Source organism: Artemia franciscana, chromosome 4 (assembly GCF_032884065.1).
Source record: "Artemia franciscana chromosome 4, ASM3288406v1, whole genome shotgun sequence".
Classification (NCBI taxonomy): Eukaryota; Metazoa; Arthropoda; class Branchiopoda; order Anostraca; family Artemiidae; genus Artemia; species Artemia franciscana.
In genome coordinates, this window is record NC_088866.1 from 811,998 (window position 1) to 833,759 (window position 21,762).

The 21,762-nt window shown below is 35.0% G+C and overlaps 2 protein-coding genes across 3 annotated transcripts in view; one reads left to right on the forward strand and one right to left on the reverse strand.

Annotated features, from left to right (window-relative positions):
* Window positions 1–9,795, reverse strand: part of LOC136025823 (uncharacterized) — a 94,293-nt gene extending 84,498 nt beyond the window's left edge. The window contains exon 1 of the mRNA XM_065701818.1: window positions 9,639–9,795. Coding sequence (XP_065557890.1) covers window positions 9,639–9,656 — 18 coding nt within the window. The 5' untranslated portion in view covers window positions 9,657–9,795. The remainder of the gene's footprint in view (window positions 1–9,638) is intronic.
* LOC136025825 (galactosylceramide sulfotransferase-like) overlaps window positions 2,298–21,762 on the forward strand; it is a 47,739-nt gene continuing 28,274 nt past the window's right edge. For both annotated transcript variants that reach the window (XM_065701820.1, XM_065701819.1), the window contains exons 1-2: window positions 2,298–2,462; window positions 18,559–19,176. In XM_065701820.1, coding sequence (XP_065557892.1) covers window positions 2,398–2,462; window positions 18,559–19,176 — 683 coding nt within the window. In that variant the 5' untranslated portion in view covers window positions 2,298–2,397. The remainder of the gene's footprint in view (window positions 2,463–18,558; window positions 19,177–21,762) is intronic.

The following is a 21,762-nucleotide window of genomic DNA, read 5'->3' on the forward strand; positions in this document are numbered from 1 at the left end:
CTGAAATTATGCATCATCAAACCCTTTCAAGCCGAAAGGATAGGGGTGTATCGGACAGAATTCTGTAGAAGGCACCAGAGAAGAAACAAATGTAAAGGAAATTTTCAACAGCGCCTTCCAAAACTTTTTTAGTGTCCTTTCCCCCCTCTAGTATGCCATATCCCCTTGTTACGAGTAAAATAGAATATCCGGTGCAGTTTCCAGTGTCTCAAAATTATTTTGGATATTATGATTTTGAGTGACTTTTGAAAGTGTGGCCCCCTCCCATTTGAATCCCTTGAATCTGTAGCCTAAAATATCACTCAAGTCACTTTCATCGTCTTTTGCCAAATTACAATGCGAGTAAGACTCGCATTACTTGATTACCTTCTAGATCACCTTCTTCTACATGTCCAATTGAAAACTTAGAGAAGCATTCCCTTTCACCACATGGTTTAGGTCTGGTGCAGAGCACCCCATGGCATAACTAGGACACTCTTTTTCTTGCCACCAAGCTCTGTTGAGATATGACACTTTTTACAGGTAATGTCCCACATATATGCTTTTGGGACTCATTTCTCTTCCATCCACCCCTCAAAAGAGGTTAGGTTGTGTCTCAAAAGCTAGGAGATCAAACAACCATACTTATTCGTCTGCCCCACCGAGTTTGGTTGAGACATGAAAAGTATTTTTGAGTAGAAGTCCTAAAGGCTAAAATTGAATTTTTTTTTATATTGGGACCTTTTTGGTTTACCACTGAAGAAATAATGCATTTTTGGAGCTCTTTCAATTTATTGAGTCTAGGAATAATCTCGATTTTTTCGGAAAAAAAAATAGTTTGGATGACAAGCACATTTGATAATTATTTAAAACTGTGTCTTCAAAAATTTCAAGTACCAAGGAAGTTAAAATAAAATATATTTTTTCACCCTGGATCCATCTTAGGTCTATTTGTACGTGAAAACCATGACTTTTTAAGATGTTTCTTTTGGTGGTTTCTAAATTATGAAGCTTTAATAGCACTACTGCATTTTTATCAGGGTTGTCATGTCGAACCGTGGAAATAAATAAGCAAACCTGATTAGTTAAACTTGACAATACTGCTCTTCATTAAAAATCCAAAAGTTAGCCATCTTTGAACAATCTAAAATTCTTTGTTTCTTTGAAAATAGAAATGGTTGCCCGCAGAAAGTTTTCCAGAGGGGCCATTCCCCAGAATAGCAGCGGTGGTGAGGGCAGGGATGCACATAGTTCTTTTCGATTCATTATTCAACATGCTCAGAAATTTTAAACCTAACACACCTTGCAATTCCTGAGATATTGCAGATTCACCCGTTTGAAACCATGGTTGTAAGCAGTATCATTTAATTTATTTCTAAGTCCTTCTCACCTATCCCTGAATAGTTTTTTACTGTTTTAAAAAGTAGAGTTGAGACAAAGAGTAAAACTTTAGCGTAAAGAGCGGAGCGTTGAGGAGGGAACAGTCCCTTTCATTTACGGAGTAATTTCTGTTCCTTTTAAGTTTTAACACCGCTCCTTACTTTCAGTTAAAATTATTTTTTTTTTTATTTAATTAATACATAAAGCTATTCCTGAAATATGCCGAGACATAATTTTGAAAACATGGATGGGCTTATTGTCTTTTGATTAAGCTTAATATCCCTTCCGATCATTCTTCAGACCCTTTTAGAGTACCTTTAATCTCATTCTATTTGTTTTTCTTTTTTCATTAGGATTCCTTTGGCCAACGAACACAAAGCTATTAGTTTTGCGCCATTCATAAAGTAAGTTTTTTGTACTTTTCGGTTTTCTTCGGGAACAATTTTTGGCCAAACCAACATTTGTAGAACAATGTTCGTATTTTGTTTCTTGGCTTCCGGATACAAGTTTCAAAACGATCAGAAAAACCCTTTTCCATTGATATAGGCTTCAAGGACGTGAAGCCGAAAGGATGGGGCTTTTGAAAGTATATGTATCTTCAAACATTTCTCATTGTCTGAAATGAAAGATTTGCCCTTTATCATATATATTCATGTCACCTAATTGTGTTCAACTCTTAAATAGGAGGGAGCTAATCTTTGTATTGGATTTATGTTTTAAATATAAAAAACCGCCTATTAATGTATTTGGAGAGAAAAAAAAATCTTTTTTCAGAGTTTCCTTTAAATATTCTTGAACCATTATGCACGATTATACTTTGAGGCCTATACTGCTATCACATTTATTTCGCAATCGGCAGCAGGCTCTATACAAGAACACAAATTTGACGATACTGGTTTTCGGCCAGATACAATTTTTCTTATCCATATTGTGAACCTATCGAGAAAGATGTTGCTTCAAACATAATCGTTGTCAATAAAATAAAATTTCCTTTTTCACGATAAATGATAAATTCAGTGCAAATTGTAAGTGCAAAACATGAAAATTGTGTTCGCGAAGTCCTTTAAAGTTTCTGGCACCACTGTGGCAGATATCTTGTTAAAGTGAGTAATTTTTCTTATTATGATTTATCTAATACTCGACGAGGACAAGCCTCTAGATTGCAGTGTTGCCAACGCTTTAAAATGAAATTTACTAGTTTTCTTGCTAAAATTGAAATTTTATTGTAATTTTAAAATAATTTTTTTTTGCTAAAACATGTAAGTTGGGTTCGCAAAGTCCTTTCAAGTTTCTGGCGCCACTGTGGCAGATATCTTGTTAAAGTGAGTTATTTTTTCTCATTCTGATTTATCTAAATAAGATTCGACGAGGACAAGCTTCTTGATTGCAGCGTTGCCAACACTTTGAAATAAAATTTACCAGTTTTCTTGCTAAAATTGTACACCAAGAGGTTAATTTGTATTTATCTAAATAGTAGGTGAAAAATTTTTTGTAACAAGAAAAAAATCGATAAAATAAACTTAAACAGATATTCAAGTAAGAAAGGAGCAAATAAAACCAAACTATACAGGAAAATATATATTCTGCCAAAATGTTTCCAAATGTTTTGTGTACCAGGACCCCTAAATTACACCAAATACGGTCCCATTGTATCGTGTTGTCTACGCTGGTCGGTTGTACTCCCTCTAGAGGTAAATATTCGCCAACTGGTTAGCAAAGTTGGCTTCGCTCTCCACTGATATTCTTAAAACGTTAAAAGTGGCCAGACGATGCTCGCGAGCGGTAGAATTCACTAGGCAACACGTTAGGACTAGCCAATTACAATCCAATTAGTGTCTTATGCTTGTAAGGGGGCTGATTGAAATTGATGTAAGAAGTAATAGTGCTCTTTTGGTTGCAAAGTGTGGCTGAACTGCAAACAGCCCCCATTGGTGTTTTTGCCCCCGAACACCCGAATAGCACACAATGCATCGTATTAAAAGTTTTAGATTGCTGTTTTACTTAGAAGGCCCTTTCAGAATCTGGAAGGCCCAACCATGTTCTTCTGAGAAGGAATAATAAGAACAGCCGTGAGGACCAAGGCTCCAAACAAAGGAATTAACCTATCCTTCACACGTAATTTTTTTTGTAGAAAAGGAGCCTGTTTTGCATCTCGTTAAAACTAGAACCTAAAAAATGGAATTTGAGATAGAAGTGAAAACAAAGAATGACTAAGAAAGCACAGGGGTGGATCTAGAGAAAAATTTAGATGGGTAATTTTTTTTGTAGAAAAGGAGCCTGTTTTGCATCTAGTTCAAGTTCTTTATTATTCTTTAACTATACATATTCAAACTATTCAGATAACATCCCCGGCAGGAAGACTGGCTCGAAAGCCGGGCGACAATACAAACAGTAAAAACAAACAAACCCAGAAGAAACGGATGTCATCACACTTCTCACTCTATCTAACACCAAAAAAACATTTATTAAAAATATTCTCAATATTTATCCGATAGCAGAAGGGCTGGGAGCCTCTCACAAATTAACATTTACTAATTAGCAGAGCTTTGATTTTAGTTTTTAATGTTAATAGCGATAGACTGATCAAAAAAAAAAGATTCATATGTGTTCCAATAATTTGTAATAACAGTTTTAGGCGAAAATCTAGACCGTTCGAAGACAAATAAAGGTACAGGAGGCTTACTTAAAGGACAACGAGTATTATATTGTCGGACTGAGGGAGGGCCTGGAAAAAATTATTTAAAACAATCTGGTTGCAGGTCCTTTAGATAACGGACGCGGAAAAGTATACATTGAAAAGCTAAAATTTGCCTAACCGGAATGATATTAAAATCAAACAGTTCGTGGTAACGAACTGAAGTAAGGAGCGACCCGGCTCAATAGAAACCAAAACTCTAAAATATGGAATTTTGATACCAATAGCTACATCAAAAGAATCACATTTTAATGCTGATTTTAAATATATAACTTTCATCAAGTTTAGTCTTACGTATCAAAAGTTACTGAGAAAATTTGCGTTATTTTAGAAAATAGGGGAAAACACCCCCTAAAAGTAATAGAATCTTAACGAAAATTACACCATCAGATTCAGCGTATCAGGGTACCCTACTGTAGAAGTTTCAAGCTTCTATCTATAAAAATGTGGAATTTTGTATTTTTTGCCAGAAGGCAGATCACGGATGCGTGTTTATTTGTTTTTTTTTTTTTTTTTTTTTTTTTTCTTTTCCCCAAGGGTGATCGTATCGACCCAGTTGTCCTAGAATGTTGCGAGAGGGCTCATTCTAACGGAAATGAAAAGTTCTAGTGCCCTTTTTAAGTGACCAAAAAAATTGGAGGGCACCTAGGACCCCTCCCACGCTAATTATTTTCCCAAAGTCAACGGATCAAAATTCTGAGATAACCATTTTATTCAACGTAGTAAAAAAACCTAATAACTATGTCTTTGGAGACGACTTACTCCCCCACAGTCCCCGTGGGAGGGGCTACAAGTTACAAACTTTGACCAGTGCTTACATATAGTAATGGTTATTGGGAAGTGTACAGGCGTTTTCGGGAGGATTTTTTGGTTGGGGGGAGGGGTTGAGAAGAGCGGGATATATTGGGGGAACTTTCCATCGAGGAATTTGTCATGGGGGAAGAAAATTTCCATGAAGGGAGCGCAGGATTTACTAGCATTATTAAAAAAACAATGAAGAAATAAATATGAAAAAGTTTTTTCAGCTGAAAGTAAGGAGCAGCATTAAAACTTAAAACGAACAGAAATTATTACCCATATGAGGGGCTCACTTCCTCCTAATACCTCGCTCTTTACGCTAAAGTATTTTTGTAATGTCAACTATTTATTCTACGGCTTTTGTGATTCAGGGGTCATTCTTAATGAATTGGGACAAAATTTAAGATTTGGTGTAAAGAGAGAGGTACTGACGAGGGGGCGAACCCTCTCATATGTGTAATAAAAACATGAGAATAAAAAATTCTTTACGTAAGCTAATTTATAAGTTACGTATATCTTTTACTAATAAAAAGATTCGTAAAAAATTAAAAGTTCTAGTTGCCTTTTTAATTAACCAAAATATTGAAGGGCAACTAGGCTTCCTCCCCGCTCTTTTTTCTCAAAATCATTCGATCAAAATTATGAGAAAGCCATTTAGCCAAAAAAAAAAAAAAAAAAAATGTGCAAATTCCTCTGCGGAGAGCCAAAATCAAAACATGTATTGATTCAAAACATTCAGAAATTAATAAAAAAAACAAGTTTTTTCAACTGAAAGTAAGGAGCGACATTAAAACTTAAAACGAACAGAAAGTACCTCGTATATGAAAGGGGCTGCTTCCTCATCAACGTCCCGCTCTTTACGCTAAAGTTTTTTACTGTTTTAAAAAGAAGAGTTGAGAGAAAGAGTCAAACTTTAGCGTAAAGAGCGGGGCGTTGATGAGGAAGAAGCCCCTTTCATATACGAAGTAATTTCTGTTCGTTTTAAGTTTTAATGTCACTCCTTACTTTCAGTTTTAAAAACTTGTTTTTTTTTATTTAATTTTAACTGTAAAGACTCTTAGTTGGCGATTTACCAGGAAGAGAAACTGGGGAATAAAATAACATCTTAAGGATTCTCATTGCTTTATTTTGTAACTTCACAATAGGAGAAATATGCGACTGAAATGTATTCAAATAAATAATGGAACAATAATTAATATACGCATGAACAAGAGAAAAATAGATTTATTTTAAAGCATAAAAAGGAAGGAAGAATTTTAGACGATGCATTACACCTACGTTCCTTCCTAACTTAAGCCTTAGGCTAGCGATATGAGCTTTCCAGCTTAAATTCTGATCAACAATGACTCCAAGACGCCGAGTTGTTTGCACTCGATTTATTTTTATTATTCGACCTCCAAATGTGACTTCAATCTCTTGTAACGCTGGTACTGCAGTAGAAAATCTTGAAAAAACCATAAAAAGAGTCTTTGAAGTGTTGACAACTAATTTGTTACAATGGAACTAGTGAAGCACCTTTCTCAGTGATAATTCGAGATTTGATTTTAGAGATTGATGATCTATGTCGCAGGTAGAGTTGGCTGTATCATCAGCAAACAGTAAACTGAGATCCATATCAGTCCTATGGCAGGTTAGGCTTAGAGGGATATCGTTTACATAGAGAACAAAATACCAGTGGTCCAAGTATGGACCCTTGAGGAACCCCCACAGCATTAGATAAATTTTCCTCATCTGAAATTTAGCCATTTTCATCCAATATTTGTTTTCTGTCTTTGAGGTAAGATTCAATTAGGAGACTCGCTTGTCCTCTAACACCGCAATTATGTAGCTTAGATAGTAGAATTTTATGAGAAATAGTGTCGAAAGCTTTTTTTATGTCAACAAATATTGTTGCAGGTAGCAGATGTTTATCCATGGCATCATTCAGAAACTGGGTTAGCTTTAATATTGCATGTTCTGTAGAGTATGAAGACCTAAATCCAAATTGAAATGGGCTGTAAAAAATTTGTTTTCTTCAAAAAACTGTTCAACCTGTTATAAATAAACTTTTCAATAACTTTGCTAAAAGCGGACAAAATGGAAGTAGGTGGATAATTGGATGGATCTTGCTTGTTTCCTCCTTTATGTAGGGGAATAACTCGCGCAGTTTTCATCACTTCAGAGAAAGATCCATGTTTGAAGCATAGATTGACCAGATGAACTAGCACTTGAGCATAGCATCCAATGGTTTGTTTCAGTAGATAAGTAGATGAGCAATCGGTTCCTTCAGAATGTCCGTTCTTCATGATTTTTACCAGGTTCTTCAGTTCCACTTCAGTCACGGGAAAGAGAAATATGGAAGAATCGACGGGATGTGGTAGAAAGTCGCGAAATCCAGATTCCACATCCAAGCAGTCATTCAAATTACTGTTTACGGTGGCCTCTCCAATCCTAGCAAAGAACTGGTTCATTTCCTCGGCTACCTTTTGCATACCATTCACTGTTGATCCATCCGATACATTCATTGATTCGAGAAGCCCTTGACTTTAGCTTTTGTTAAGACACTCGTTAACTATTGTCCAGTTCTTTTTTGGAGATCCTTCAGCTTCGAAAAATAGTTTCTCAATATGAATCTTCTTCACCCACCTTATCAGTCTTGTAAGATGGTTTTTATAAGATTTGAATATAGTTTCATTATTTGATGTGGGAGAATTTATGTGTTCAACGTAAAGTCGATTTTTTCCCTCAATACTCTTAAGCAAGCCTCTTGTTATCCATGGCTTTACAGGCACCTGGTACTTTTAAAACCTTTTCTTCACAAGAGGGCAATTTTCATTTAAAGCATTCTGAAATGTTTCAGTAAACAGCCTGGATACAAATTCAATGTCATCTGACTCCAAGCATTGCGACCAATCAGTACAAAGTAACTTGGCATTTAATAGCTTAACCGAACCTTGACCTATCCTTCTAGGTTTTTTCATTTGACCCTTATCATCGGAATACCGGAGAAACTCGCTCATGAGAATAAAATGATCAGACACATGCGTAAGTATTACGTCACATGACCCAACAGGGAAATTTACAAGTTGATTATCTATAATAGATGCATTTTGATTTGTAACCCGAGTTGGAATCCAGAAAGATGGAACAAAGCCAGCAGCCAATGATTTAGTAAGGAAGTCTGTAGCCAGAGTACTCGAAGGCACACAAGTACTTGAGTCATGACTTACTGAAGAAGTGTCAATGTTAAAATCTCCCATGAGAATGATTTTTCTTTTCTTGGAAATGACCATCTTAGCAAATTCTTCAAATATATCCAAATATTTCTTGGTGTTAGAACTAGGTGGGCGGTATAACATGCATAAAATAACTTTTTCAGATGCTATGGTGACTTCAATAACCAGAAATTCGAACAGCATTTCCTCATATAGAGAGTCAAAATCTTTAATTTATTCAAAATGCAAAGAAGTACAGATGTTGAAATTAAGTCCTCCTTTCTGATTATTCAATCTGTTTTTCTGAAGTATTTGGTATCCTTGAATATTTGCCGCATTCAGGGTATTTGCATTCACAAAAGTCTCACAAAGCTCCATAACTCCTATCCCATTACCAGGAAGGAACATAGATAAGGAATCTAGACTAGAAAGCACCCCAGAACAATTCCAACTCGCAAGTCTAAAAAGGCCATTATTAACAGGAATGATTTCTTCAGGTAAAAGATACCTGTTATGAGAGAAATTGAGATAAAATTGAAAACAAGGAATGACTAAGAAAACATAGGGGCGGATCTAGAGATTTTTTTTGGGGGGGGGGGCACTGGACCAAGGGCGCCAATGTGACTAGAGTTGGGCACCAAATTAAAAAGTGTATTTTAAAAAAGATTAAAAAAGAAGAAAAAAGAACAGAATAAGGGGGCCAGAAATATCTTGGGGGAAGGATCAACCACTAGCCGCATGGATCTGTTTCCGGCCTAAATTGCTTTTAACGCTTTCACTCATCTAATTTCAATCAAATTAGCTATATAGTTAAAATAAATAGATAGATAGATTTATCATACGAGAGCCCTATTGGGCCACACGCTATTTAATTAGTCACAGAGCTAAAATTAAGAATTTTTTTGAGTCAGGAGTGGACAGGGGCAGTTAAAAAAAATTACTCCTTAACATTAATTAATGTTGTAAGTTGCCTTGTCATATTCCCATCATTGAAGCCAGGATATCTTACCCTAAATCAACGGACTCACAAGAAAGATAATAAAACAAATCTGCAAAAAAAGAAAAAAAAAAGAAAACACATTCTGAAGATGAAGATCTAGCAAGTAAGTTTAATTATATGAGTAATTTTTCATCAAAAAGGAGGTTTATCTTATAATTTTATGATGAAATGACTCGTAAACTGATCGTGCAAGCAGTTTCGTGTCTGAATCTCTAAAAGATCAAGAGTAAAAATCTTGGGTAAGGGGGCTGCTGAACCAAGGGCACCAATGTGACTCGAGGTGGGCACCAAATTAAAAAGTTTATTTTAAAAAAAGATTAAAAAAAGAAAAAAGAACGGAATAAATGTTCCAGAACTGTCTAAGGAGGAGGGTTGCCCCCTCCGACCTCATGTATCTGTTCCTGGCCTAAATTGCTTTTAATTCTTTCATTCATCTAATTTCAACCAAATTAGCTATATAGTTAAAATAAATAAATAGATAGATTTATCCACACGAAAGCCATATTGGGCCATTCACTGTTTGATTTGTCACAAAACTAAAATTGATAGTTTTTTTGAGGGTGTAGGGGGTTTATTATTAGACCAATCTTACCTTTCGATTTCTGGGCATTTTCGGAAATTTTACCAAAATATCCGAAAATATTCTTCAATCTCCTTGCACATTCTGCCATCAGTCTTCGTCTCTTATCCTTTCTATGCTCGTATCCAGTTTTTTTTTTATTTTATTCATTTTAAACTTTTATCTACAAGGCTACAATTCACTATGTCATTGTGAACTGACAAATAGCTATAGCTGTGTTACCACGTTTATTAAACGTCTCGAAGATACCAATTTTATTTTCAAAAGATTTTCGTGAAATTGGGGAAAGTTCCATGTTCGTAGAAAATTCTTTGCAGCAATCAATGATTTTTATGCCCATCTACTGAACCGGCTGAAGATAATTATTTCTTTTTTTCGTTTTGAGTTTCAATTTTGCTCTTTACATTCACAGGAAAGCTTTGTTTTTGTTGTTAATTGGGTAAATCACTTACGAATAATTGATCAAATTGACAAGTATACTTAAAAAAGAGTAAATAAAGAAAGAAGAAAGGGATATGAATGAGGGTGCCAGAAAAATCTTGGGGGCTTAAGGCCCCCCCCGGCACCCCTGAATCCACCCCTGAGAAAGCCCACAAAGAAAACTTGTCTGATTTTTGAAAAAAAGAGGAAAACCCCGCAAAAGGTTATGTGATCTTCATAAAGAACTACAGAGTTAAATTTAACACATCAGAGAACCCTACTGTAAGGTTTTCAAGCTCTTACGTACAAAAATGTAGAATTTTACACTTGACGTCGAAAAGGATCATCACCGACACATGTTTATTTCTTTGTTTGTTTCTTTTTTTTTTGTTATATTCAGGGGGTTTTCGTGTTAATTGCCTTAGAAAATCGGGAAGGCTCATTCGAAAGATTACCCTTGTACCCTTTTTAAATAGCGAACTGATTGTGCCACATCAAAGTAGTGTTTTATTCCATTTTGTGCCAAAAAAACTACAATGTTGCCCCTAAGAGATCAAGGTTGCTCCCGCCTTCAGAGGCGGTAACGATGAGCTGGCTTACCCGTCCCTAAGGAGTCACGTAGTCAGAACGAAAGAAGAGGTTAATGTGGGTGAACTTCTGAAAAGTTCAACTCCCCTGTACTCCCCAGAAAGTTCACAGTCCCCCATCACGAAAATGTAAGCATACTTCCTAACAACAAATACAGTTGGTAAACATTGGACAGTTTTTATAACTTAAAGACCTTTCTGCAGGAGCTCTGGGGGGTTTTGTTATCTCCAAAGGCATGATTATTCGACTTTTAAGGTATGCTGAACAAAATGTCTATCTCAAAATTTTGATCGAACTACTTTAGCAAAAAAGGAGCGTTGGAGGGGGGCTAGCTGCTGTCTAGTTTTTGGTAACTTAAAAGGGGCACTAGAACTTTTTATTTCCGTTCGAACTAGACCTGTTTCAAAATTCTAGAGCTACTGGTTCGATTCAATCATTCCTGGTAAAAGAATAAAACAAAAATAAACACGCATCTGTGACCTTTCTTTGGGCAAAAAACGCAAAATTTCACGTTTTTGAAGACAGAGGCTTGAAACCACTACGGTGGGCTCTCTGATGCGCTAAATCTGCGGGTGTAGTTTTTATGAAGATTTATTAATTTTTTAGGGGCATTTCGCCATTTTTTCGAAAGTCCGGCAAATTTTCTCAGGCTTAAAATTAAACTTATTAATTCTAAAATATTTAAAATCATTACAGTAAGGCGATTCTTTCTATATATCCATTGATATCAAATTGTATTAAACCAAAAATGAGCTGAAACACAGTAAAATAATCCTCCAAGAAAAAAAAATACACATCACCATCAATAAATAAACGAGACCCAAAACGGACAGAAATTACAATAAATAAATGAGTTAAACTCAGAACAAGGAAAAATTAAACATGAGTAGGTTTGACAACCCCCATGCCTTCTCAAAACCACAACATAATTTGCACTTTACTAAAAAAAAAAAAAAAAAAAAAAAAAAAAAAAAAAAAAAAAAATCACCGTGGATTGTCAGTTTAATATACATACCGTGGCGTCGTTTGGGAGGAGCAAGGGGTGGGGAGGCAGTTGTCTTCCCAATAATTTAGAAAAAAATAATTTATTAAGTATATTTAAACTGTTACTTGTTAAAATTTTTAGCTCTGTTCTTTACTTCAATTGCATTTCTTAAAAATTAATCCATGCTAGTTTTAATATAAAAAAGGCGAAAAGCAAAGGTCTATTACACTTCCTAATATGTTCTAAATTACCATTTATACCCCCTTGTGCTAAATGTGCTATACTTCCTGTTGTGCCATGTTTGCTCAGGTCAAATTGTTTCCTTTTTCTGATATTTAAAGTTCTTTTACCTCCTAATATCTATCTGATAAACCAAGTTTTTCTTGTTTTTAAACTTTCAAAAGTGGATATGACCTCTTCATCTGCAAATAGGATCACAGAAGGATAACAAGGTGGATATACACTTAATATAATTTCTTAAATGAAAAGAAATCATCAAAAAAGGAATTAAGACTTGTTGCTTTTTATTATAACATTCCTAGTATAGCTAGATATGTCAAATTGTTTGTAGTTTAGTCCAAGAGGTTGATGGGAGGAAGGGAGGGGGTCTTCTACAGGAATCATTCAGTTGTTTTATTTTTGACGTCCAATTTCTAATTGAAAATGCAACTTAGCGCCAAATCCACATATTTGTAATTGAAACGCCTAACAACCTAATGTTTCTTATTCACATACTAACCCATAAATGTAGTACTACCTGTATGTATAATACCATGCTGACTTCTCGCTATGTTCGATTTTCAAAATATATTTCTTTCAACCAGCTCAAAAAAAATTGTCATAAATGCACTAAGGATTATTACTGAAGTTAGTCACATTTCATGCAAGGGCAGCGCTACTTATGGAAAATCTATGAAAGGTCTGCTGCAAGTAAGACAAAGTGAATTTGAACAATATATGTATATTTTTCTCGCAATTTAGAAATTTTTGTGTGCACATTCCGTGAGTTATTTGGTGCGCTGAATTCAGGATTCTTTGTCTGAGAGGACAAGGGTTCGAAGCCTAGTATACCCAATTACTTAGTTTGGGACGGGGGGTCAGTAGCTTGACTCTGTAAGCTCAGCCAGAGTCAACATAGCTCTAAATGGGTACCTGGAGAAATATGGGGAAGGTAAACAGGAAGGGTGTGCAAAAGCACAGGATGGTTGGCCCCCAATCCCCCATTGCACTTCCTGGCTGAAGGGCCGGGAAATGGAGATGAGAATCGCTGATAGAAACTGTAAAGTCTAACGCCGTATTATTTGCCTTTATATCCGTAAGTGGTACCAATCCATACTCTTTTTCTATTTTTATCGCTTGGAAGATGCAGGACTAAGAGACCGAGTAGTGCTTGGCTAAGCGAATTTTAGACATAAAGCATATATTCATTGTGAACCCCCTTTCCACAAAAATGCATAATGTATACCCCCCATACCTTGATTTATACCAGAAAAGACTTGTAATTTTTCTAGATTTTTTTTTTTTTTTTTTTTTTTTTTTTTTTTTTTTTTTTTTTTTTTTTTTTTTTTTTACAAAGATACAGAGAAGACACTTTTCAAACTCTAGCTTTCAATTTATTCATTTCTTCTGCCATTCCTCGTAAGTTATAATAAAAAGGTTTCTTTCGTAATGATGCCAAAAACTGTCCAGATTTTTGAATATTTCTTACCAAACAGCACCCAAAGGATAAGTACTAATTCCAATTTTATTTTCGAATACTTTTAAGTTAGAAATACCGTCTCTATTTTATATACGGGTAAAATTTACCAGTGAGCATTTACCATGTAGGAGAATGTCCACAGGGGTTGGGTATATTTTCCCGGGGGAAATTTGTTTGCACATTTTTTTTACCGGACGAGCCCCTTTTTTGTTATTTTCATTAAAAAAAGAAAAACTCAAAAACAACCCAAAGTGCACCTTTGGGTGCCATATGGCTCTTCGTGACTGCCTTGTTAAATCGATTTTATGAAAAACTATTAAATATAGAAACCTCTTGATAAATGAGCCCATAATTGGCTCTCTATGATGTCCATGTGTCCAGCCCAGCCTTTCCTTGCCAGATGTTTCAACCAAATTGCACTTTTAGGGCACCATATGGCACTTTATGATGGCTTTATTGAGTCTAAGTTATATTGAAAAAAATATATAAGAATTAGCTCTCAAATGAGCCATTAAACAGCTCTCTATGATGTCCCAGTGTCTCGATATCAACGAAGAAATAAAGAGTATATCGCTGCACCCCACGCAAATAAGTGATTTTTCTTGTTGTTCAAGGAGGGGGGTTATGGTTTTTCTTTATAAAGTCTTAACAATGGCAATTCGAAGGGTGCATTTGCTCTTTTTGTATTTGCTCATTTGTTCAAATGACATGCAACTGCAACTGAATAGCACTATACATAGGGCTGTAACAATAGCGCTTGGTTCTACTGTGAGATTGAGTATCCTGTGCAGGGCATGAGGATCGGGAAAAGTGGAGGGGGATAGGTAAAAGTGGAGGGGGATAGGTACTGAAAATTAAAGGTGAAGCTGGCTGAAAAAAGCCGAGTTTATACGACATTAACCTTCGCCCACCCGAGAGCTTGTTTATACTATACTACTTTAGTCTGCAGCAACTTATTGCTGAGAGTTTGAATAAAACGAGCACCAGTAGACTACTTAACTTTTTTGCTTTTTTAGTGTATGTTTATTGTTTGTTATGTATTGTGTAATGGTTCGATTTTAACCGAGTAGCTTCTTTTCTAAATAGTAACTTGTCTTCAGTACCATTTGAAGAGAAATACGCTAATGAAGACTTAAGACACATGCGCCCTTTACTCCTTTATTGTTGAGTGTTCAGTATCCATTATAAAATAATTTCCCAAAACAAGTTTTCAAACATCTTGAAAACACATTATCTGGGCTCCCTTTTTTCACAGATGTTCCAACAACCCTTTCCCCTGAAGGATATCCGATGTCCATTCACTTCCCGGATACGTATTTCCTCTTGCCTCCCAATACAAAGCTGAAACTACGCCCCTGTATACAAATACTGATAGTACAAGGAGACCGACGGCTTTGCCGCCGGGCACCGGCAACCGGCGTGGGGCAGGCATCTGTATATAGATTCTCATTGTCACTTGTTTTCTAATCGCAGATAATTTGCTGTCTTATCATAGTGCAGTCTTTCAAAGTTATTTAATTATTAAACCAAATCCGATTTCTAACAACGAATTCAACTAAGATTCAAACTTCGGTTTTTTTATGGTTTTTGAATCGTTGTAATCTCTTGTTAAATAAATAAAAAAACAAGTTTTTTTTAACTGAAAGTAAGGAGCGACATTAAAACTTAAAACGAACAGAAATTACTTCGTATATGAAAGGGGCTGCTTCCTCATCAACGCCCCGCTCTTTACGCTAAAGTTTGACTCTTTCTCTCAACTCTTCTTTTTAAAACAATAAAAAACTTTAGCGTAAAGAGTGGGGCGTTGATGCGGAAGCAGCCCCTTTCATATACGAAGTAATTTCTGTTCGTTTTAAGTTATAATGTCGCTCCTTACTTTCTAGTTACTTTTTAGTTAAAAAAACTTGTTTTTTTATTTAATTTCTGAACGTTTTTGAATCAATGCATATTTTGATTTTGGCTCTCCGCAGAGGAATAATTAAAACGAAATTTGCAATTTTTTTTTTATAAATAGCTTTCTCATAATTTTGATCGAATGATTTTGAGAAAAAAGAGCGGGGAAGGAAGCGTAGTTGGCCTCAGATTTTTTGGTTAATTAAAAAGGCAACTAGAACTTTTAGTTTTTTTACGATTCTTTTTATTAGTAAAAGATATACGTAACTTATAAATTAGCTTACGTAAAGAACTTTTGTATTCTCATGTTCTTATTACATATATTAGGGGGTTCACCCCCTCTTCAGTGCCTCGCTCTTTACAGTAAAGCTTAAATTTTGTCCCAATTCATTAAGAATGACCCCTGAATCACAAAAGCCGTAGAATAAATAGTTCAAAATTACTAAAAATACTTTAGCGTAAAGAGCGAGGTATTAGGAGGAGGTGAGCCCCTCATATGGGTAATAATTTCTGTTCGTTTTAAGTTTTAATTCTGCTCCTTACTTCCAGCTGAAAAAATTTTTTTCATATTTATTTTTGCATTGTTTTTTTGCATTGTTTTTTTTTCATGCATTGTTTTTTTTTCATTGTTTAATAATGCTAGTAAATCTTGCGCTCTCTTCATGGAAATTTTCTTCCCCCATGACAACTTGCTCGATGGAAAGCTCCCACAGGCATATCCCCCTCTTCTCTACCCCTCCCCAACCAAAATCCTCCCAGCCCTGGTCAAAGTTTGTAAGTTGTAGCCCCTCCCACGGGGACTGTGGGGGAGTAAGTCGCACCCAAAGACATAGTTATAAGGTTTTTCGACTACTTTGAATAAAATGGCTATCTCAGAATTTTGATCCATTGACTTTGGGAAAATAATTAGCGTGGGAGGGGGCCTAGGTGCCCTCCAATTTTTTGTTCACTTAAAAAGGGCACTGGAACTGTTCATTTCCGTTAGAATGAGCCCTCTCGCAACATTCTAGGACAACTGGGTCGATACGATCACCCCTGGAAAAAAAAACAAACAAACAAACAAATAAACACGTATCCGCGATCTGCCTTCTGGCAAAAAATACAGAATTCCACATTTTTGTGGATAGGAGCTTGAAACTTATACAACAGGGTTCTCTGATACGCTGAATCTGATGGTGTGATTTTCGTTAAGATTCTATGACTTTTAGGGGGTGTTTCCCCCTGTTTTCTAAAATAACTTAAATTTTCTCAGGCTCTTAACTTTTGATGGGTAGGACTAAACTTGATGAAACTTATATATTTAAAATCAGCATTAAAATGAAATTCTTTTGCTGTAGCTATTGGTATCAAAATTCCATTTTTTAGAGTTTAGGTTACTATTGAGCCGGGTCGCTAATACTACAGTTCGTTACCACGAACTGTTTGAAAGTATACAGATAATTTTGCAATTACCAGTTTTCGCTCTTTACGCGATTTAATATCTTTCAATGGTCTTTTAAAAGATATTTGATTATTGAGGCCAGTCCGATTTCTAACAACGATATATACTAAGCTTGAACCTTCTGATTTTCTTTTTTAGGTTGAATTGTTGTAATCCCTCGTCAAAATAGAGAATCGTTATTTGTAGTAATTGCAAATTTTCGTGTTTTGGGCCTTCCTACTGACATTATATAACTAGTTGCGTTCAAACCTGTAAGTTTAATAACGTAGCAAATTGATTTTATCTAATGAAGTAAACAAAAAACAATTTTTTTAACTGAAAGTAAGGAGCGACACTAAAACTTAAAACGAACAGAAATTATTCCGTATATGAAAGGGGCTGTTCCTCCTCAACGCTCCGCTCTTTACACTAAAGTTTGACTTTTTCTCACAACTCTATTTTATAAAAAAATAAAAAAAACTCATCATATCTCAGGCTGCCAACTTTCCCAAAAAAATATGGAGTTGTTTTTAAGAAAAATACATAGATAAATAAATAAATATACAATTATTGCTCGTTTGTAAAAGTAGTCTATATTCCTTAAAATGTTACTAATTTTTCATTTATTAAAGCATTTATCAAAGCCTTTTGTATTTTGTTTTCAGTAAAGTGTGAATTATGCTCTGGTCTTGAGAATTCATTGGGGTTGTCAACCCTACTCATGTTAATTTTTTCTCGTTTTGAGTTTGGCTCGCTTTATTTATTGTAATTTCTGTTCTTTTTGGGTTTAATTTGTTTATTGATGGTGACTTGTGGTATTTTTATGCTTGGAAGAATATTTAACTTTAAGGCCTTGAATCATCTGAAACGGACCCTGACTTTATTACTTAAGCAGAAACATATTCCCAAGTAAAATGACAAGTGAGTAACTAAACAAACTTAGCTAGGGAGGTAGGGTTTCTGTGATGTCCTAAGAACTGATTGCTCCGTTTAGAAAGATGCTAAAAAGCAAGCTCTAGTGAATTTCTTTTTACAGATGATTGCAAATTTAACACCCTGTTTCCACTAAAATACCTGTACAGAGCTTATGAAAGTCAGAGGCTCTATAACATATTTGCTATTATATACATTACATATTGTACGTCACATAATATATGCATTATACAGGAGCGGATTTAGGAGGCGGTTTTAGGAGGCGGTTTTAGAGACAACCCCCCCCCCTAGATGCTCCAAAGTTGCAGTAACTACAAGAGCAGAGGGTTAGAAATACCAAACAGGAAGACAAATTTTTATCTATGCCCCCCTTAAGAACCCCTTAAATCTTTATCCATCCCTAATATTATAGAATATAACATGATTTTACAGCCTGATCGAGCACATTCAAATATATAAACTGTAAAAGACCTCAAGTAATAAGGCTAGTAGATATGTATCTTGACCTACATAAATTTTCAGTATAAATTGTGTCTTACATCCTTTGTACATTGCAGTGACTCAGTGGTGACAATTCTTGGGATTCTCTCCATGATCTTGAGATTCTTGTCCACAGCATGGGGTTTTGCGAAAACATTACCCTCAGAAAGTATATTAAGTATGTGTCTGATGCAGGATAGGCAGGATAGGATAGTGTCTGATAGGAAAGTTGTAAAACCATAGTTTAAAAATGGATAGAAATGCAGACTGTTGTATAGATCTCTTTTAAACTAGTTCAATGCTGAATAAACACATATTCTGACAATTTTTCCACTTCTGGGAGCTTCCCTGGAAATTGTCTTCCGTAAGGGCGCAAAGAACTTCGTCTATTTGCATGGATATCATAAATCAAATCTATTTAGGCCTTCTTGGTAGCCTACTTAAGAACTGACCTTGTGTGCTACGATTTGGTTTGAAAGCACCTGAAGATTTAAGCCCTTTTTTCTTGTTTTAGGTTATCCTACTTTTATGGAAGTTATTACGACTGGAAGTCAAAATCTATAGCATTTAAGGATTTCGAAACGTCTATTTCTGGAAATATTTCAAATTTTGACATTTTTGTTGAAGATGAGAGGTGGAATTTTGCCAACATTAAGAAACTGATTGGAGAAGACTCGAACTATGTAACAATATTAAGAAACCCTGTTGATCAATTTGAATCAATGTTTCATTTTATGGATTTACGAGAACATTATAATGTCTCTTCTTTCGAAATGTTTTTGAATAAATTAGAAAATAATACAATTAAAGACAATAGGCTGCTAAACTTTTTTGGACGAAATCAATTATCATTTACGCTCGGATTTGAACCAGAATTATTCGAAAACGATACAGCTATAGATAAATTTATAAATGAGATTGACAATCAGTTTAACTTAGTAATGATATCAGACTATTTTGATGAGTCAATAATTTTGTTGAAAAACTTACTTAGAAGTCATATTGGACAAATGTTATATGTGCCAAAACTTCGTAGAAGAACAAGAAAGAAGCACAAAATTTCAGAAAAGGAGACGGTACTGCTACAAAAATGGTTAAAGGCAGATGTGAAGCTCTACAACACCTTTAGAAGGTACCTTTACAACATCTATCCAAGTTTATTATCACTTTAGTGGTTTTCCTGGAGTTGTAAAATTTCTGAAACTCCCCAAGCTATACGGTAAAAATTGACCTTTTCCGAGAATTAAATAAATAACAAGTTTTTCAACTGCAAGTAAGGAGCGATATTAAAACTTAAAACGAACATACATTATTCCGTATATGAAAAGGGTTGTCTCCTCCTCAACACCTGGCTCTTTCTCACAACTCTACTATTTAAAACAATAAAAAACTTCCTTAAGAATACTTCCTTAGGAAGTATTGTTACTAATTTATTACAACTTACAGCTCATTGTATCGCCAAACCATCTGAATTCTGTGGCTGTTCAAATATTTGCTCCATGCTCCCACCCTCCTTGAAGTTACAATTCCCTTTTAGTATTTTTATGTCTTATTCATACCCTATCCACGGACGAATTTTTTTTGGCCCAACATGGATGTCCAAAACGCACCATCTTTGGTAATCAATCTTCTTTCCTCCTTATAACGTGACCTACTCATCTTGGCCTTTCCTTGGTTACAATCCTAGCGGGTCGGATTTAACTAATTTTTTTGCACCGCCATTGATTTGGCATCGATCAGTCGAAGTTACACATGACATCGTCTTTAGACAAGTTCTCTAGAAAACATCCTGCATATTTTCATCAGCCTTTCAGAGCACCCACAAATCATAGCCGTGGTTGTTACTATAGCTTCCAATATTTTAACCTAGGATCGTAGAGTTTGGAGTATGACTCATTCAAACAGAAAGTTAAAGTTAAAGCACTCTTTTCCAGTAATTAAATAAAAAAAAAAAACAAGTTTTTAACTGAATGTAAGGAGCAACATTAAAACTTAAAACGAACAGAAATTTCTCCGTATATTAAAGTGACTTTTCCCTCCTCAACACCCCGCTCTTTACGCTAAAGTTTGACTCTTTCTCTCAACTTTACTTTTTAAAACACTAAAAAACTGTGATCGGTCTTCTGGCAAAAATCCGAAATTCCACATTTTCGTAGATAGGAGCTTGAAACTTCTACAGTAGGGTTCTCTGATACGCTGAATGCGAAGGTGTAATTTTTGTTAAGATTCTATGACTTTAATAGGGTATTTTCCCCCTATTTTCCAAAATGAGGCAAATTTTCTCAGGCTCGTAACTTTTGATGGGTAAGACTAAATTTGATTAAACTTACATATTTAAAATCATTATAAAAATCCAACTCTTTTTATGTGTCTATTAGTATCAAAATTCAGTTTTTTAGAGTTTCGTTTACTATTCAGCCGGGTCGCTCCTTACTACAGTTCATTGCCACGAACTGTTTGATAAAAAATATAGTGCCAGATCAAATGGCCAACTTATGCCATCTTCTGCAGGAAATAATATTTCTGGCCTGAGTAATACTATAATACTGAATGATGTTAACTTCCAGACACTAGTGGTGGGTGAGGAGGGGGGGGGTGAGACGTTTTTGTATATTTGGAAGAAAATACTAAAAAGGTACTTTGTAAGCGAAAACACCGAAAAAACGTATTCCAAAAAATCTTGGATAGGGGCCAAATTTTAGGAGCACAATGCCTCAAACTTCCCCAGTCGATACCAATGATATTGCTGTGGACAAAATTTTTATGCGGTCAGTCAGTTTACAACTATTACAAGGCTTACTATATAGCTTCCCAGTTTCGTAGTCTATGCTGCTGGTAGGTGGTGCGTTTCTCTTTTAACATAAATTCCATGGAATTCAATTTTGTAGTAAACTTCTGACAATATGAAAAAAGCTGTGATTCTGGAAACAGGAAGGGGTTTGTTATGAAAATCTAAAAATTCATGCTTTTTAGAAGTTGAAAATGTGAAATTTGTTTAAATGCTTAAATTGGGAAGAATTTTGTTGCCGAAAATTAAAAGAACTTTGAAATGGTGAAAAGGGGTCATATTTCTTGAAATATGAAAAGGTATTTTTTTTTCCAAAAATTCTGGGATAGGGAGGTTAGTTTTATTGAAAAAGCGAAATAAGAATTGCGAAATTTTGAAAAAAAGGTATCATTCTTGAGATGCGAGTGGTGAAAGTTGTTAATATACCATAAATTTAAAGGCTGTATTTTGTCACATTGTTAAAGCAACATCAAGGCTAGATAAATCTTGAAAAAAAATTGTGATTCTTGAATTGAGAAAGTTTTAGTCACGGTATGTTGAGTTTTTCGTTCCTGAGTCTCCCCTTTTGATTTGAGAGAGTTAATTTTTGCCATATCAGATTCATTTAATGAATTGTCGTGTGTTAATTTCTGTTCTTATGGCTTTTTTGATTATTTTAAAATATATATAAAGTAATGATTTCTTGAGTATATGCTAATTTCGTAAATATAAGGGGACTTTCCTATTGTCTAGTTTCCTGTTCCAATTTTGCCGTAGTTAGTTTAAGAGTTTTATGTATTAGTCAACTATAGTCTTTTTAAGTATTAATTTTAAAAACTTTTTCCACAAAACAAATTTTCCGAAGAAAAGTGAAGAGCTCCATTAATCCAAGCATAAGCAAAAATTAAAATAAACAATGGACACTCAAAACGAACAGAAATTAAATAGCGA